The sequence below is a fragment of the Aptenodytes forsteri genome, unplaced genomic scaffold, assembly GCF_000699145.1.
Source record: "Aptenodytes forsteri isolate BGI_AS27 unplaced genomic scaffold, ASM69914v1 Scaffold285, whole genome shotgun sequence".
Lineage (NCBI taxonomy): Eukaryota > Metazoa > Chordata > Aves > Sphenisciformes > Spheniscidae > Aptenodytes > Aptenodytes forsteri.
This window is the reverse complement of record NW_008794453.1, coordinates 297,999-300,006: the sequence shown is the minus strand read 5'-3', so window position 1 is coordinate 300,006 and position 2,008 is coordinate 297,999. Positions and strand designations below refer to the sequence as shown.

The 2,008-nt window shown below is 54.6% G+C and overlaps 1 protein-coding gene across 1 annotated transcript in view; it reads right to left on the bottom strand.

The window, feature by feature from the left end:
• Positions 1-1,131: 1,131 nt before the first annotated feature.
• Positions 1,132-2,008, bottom strand: part of LAMTOR5 (late endosomal/lysosomal adaptor, MAPK and MTOR activator 5) — a 6,198-nt gene continuing 5,321 nt past the window's right edge. Inside the window, exon 3 of the mRNA XM_019474940.1 lies at positions 1,132-1,500. Coding sequence (XP_019330485.1) covers positions 1,439-1,500 — 62 coding nt within the window. The 3' untranslated portion in view covers positions 1,132-1,438. The remainder of the gene's footprint in view (positions 1,501-2,008) is intronic.

Below are 2,008 nucleotides of genomic sequence, written 5' to 3'. Positions count from 1 at the left end.
GTATTTAAAAGACGAGTAGACGAGGCGCTGAGGGAGATGGTTTAGTGGGCCTGGTGGTGTTGGGTCGACGGTTGGACTCGATGATCTTAGAGGTCTTTTCCAACCTCAATGATTCTATGATTCTAAGCTTTTATTTAAGTGGAATGGGTTTTGCAGTGAGTGTGGTTTAAGGGTTTGAAGGACAGGGGGGCCGGGGGTGCTGGCAGCAGCACCAGCATCTGGTGCGGCATCTGTACCGAGAGCTGTCGGATGTCAGGGAGGAAACGCTCTGGCTTGAGCTGCTCCCAGCTCCGTGGGCTGCCAGGGAGAGGGGAAGAAGAGGGACCCTCCAACACCGCTGCAGAGCTTGGGCACAGCAACTCCTGCTGCCGAGGCCGGGTCGTTAGGCAGAATTAACGCTGACCTCGAGAGGCGCGCAGAGCCCAGCCGCGCAGGGCAGGCTCGTCCCTACCGCCTGTTTCATACGCAGCAATGACTGCGAGGGTGGGAATGTCGCCGACGAGCGGAGCTGCTCCTAGTAGTAAAGCCAAAGCAGCGTGAATGTCGTTTTATCTCTGACCCAGCGCAATTTGTTAGCTCACGCTCTGCTGTGAAGCTTCCCTTCCGCTTTACGCGCGGACAGCTGCAGGCCAGCTCCTTTTCGCGCCCTTACGCATAGGAAGCATTTGAGCGTAGCAGATTTTCCGAGGGGAAAGCCTTTGCACAGGACTGTTTCCCCGCACCATTTCAAACGCTCGAATCTGTAAGAAAAAGGGAGGCCTGGACTTGTGAGGGTGTCGTCAACGTCCATTTACAGCTCACGCAGGGACCAGGCAGACCAGGGCCAGCGGGGTTTGAGCCACAGGGGCCAGAAGGTTTGAACTTCAGTCCAAGGTACAGTAAGCAAGTAACTCTCGCACAGAACGTTTAACTAGAAGAGGCTAAACATTTCCTAGGAGAAATTCCTCGGAAAGTGTTTGTACCTCTTCTACTGGAGGAGCCTCCGTTAATTGAAGTCTTTGTGCACTATTCCTCTTCTCTAGAGAAATTCTAATGAAGAAGGGATTGGGAGAAGTTACCTCGCTTGGCTTTGGCAAGAAGGCAAAGCAATGGGCAGAGCTTTCACAGCCGGAGCAAAGAGAAGCCAAGGCGTGTTTTGCAGGTGATTTATTGATTTCTCCAACAAATAAGGCCACGCACACACATACACCTTGTAGTATCTGACCATTACACGAGCTTGGTGAGTGACCCACATTTCATCCTCAGCAGCACAAGTGCTAAAATGTGAGTTGGAGACCCCGATAGCTGCACAGGAGCCGTTAGGTGGAGAGGGAGAGCCTTCAGCCCAGGTTTGGTACTACAAGCACGTTCTGCCCTGGAGCAGCAGAGGAGAGTGGTTGTCCAGTGAGGAGGAGCTGGGCTGGAGGTGGGAGTGGAGCGCTGCGCAGGTTCCTGAAGGTCAGGATGCTAGCTTGTGCACTGCTACAGTGATGCTGTCGTGCTTCTGGATCATGATATTCCTAGAACAAGAAAAGTGCTGAGGCAGTTGAGAAACCAGCTGCAACGAGGAGGAGCTGACGGGGGTGGGAAAACTGGACAGGGGTATCACTCAGCGGCTGCGGCAACCCCCAGCTCTGGTTGCTGCATCTCTCCTGCCCCCTCCCATGAACGGCGCTGGAGAAGTCTTTGCCTACCGCAGTGACTGGCTACAGCGTGGGCTCCATTATCTGCGGGGATCCCAAGCGTGGAAGAAGTATAGAGCTGCAGTAGCCACCGCCCCCTGAAAGGTTTCCTACTGCTTTTATCGTTCCTTGAGAAACTATTAAAGGGACCTCCTTGAGGTCCTGTTAATCTAATGAACTCACGTGCCGACGGCAGCGACTACTACCCCCATGGCTTCAGAGATGGGGCTTCCTCCACATCTGCCAGTTTAGCTCAAGATGAGGAGAGCTGCTCTAGGGATCTGACTCCGGGGAGGGCCCCAGGGCTTGGGGGGGCGGGGGGGGAAGGCAAACAGGGGGAAGAGGGG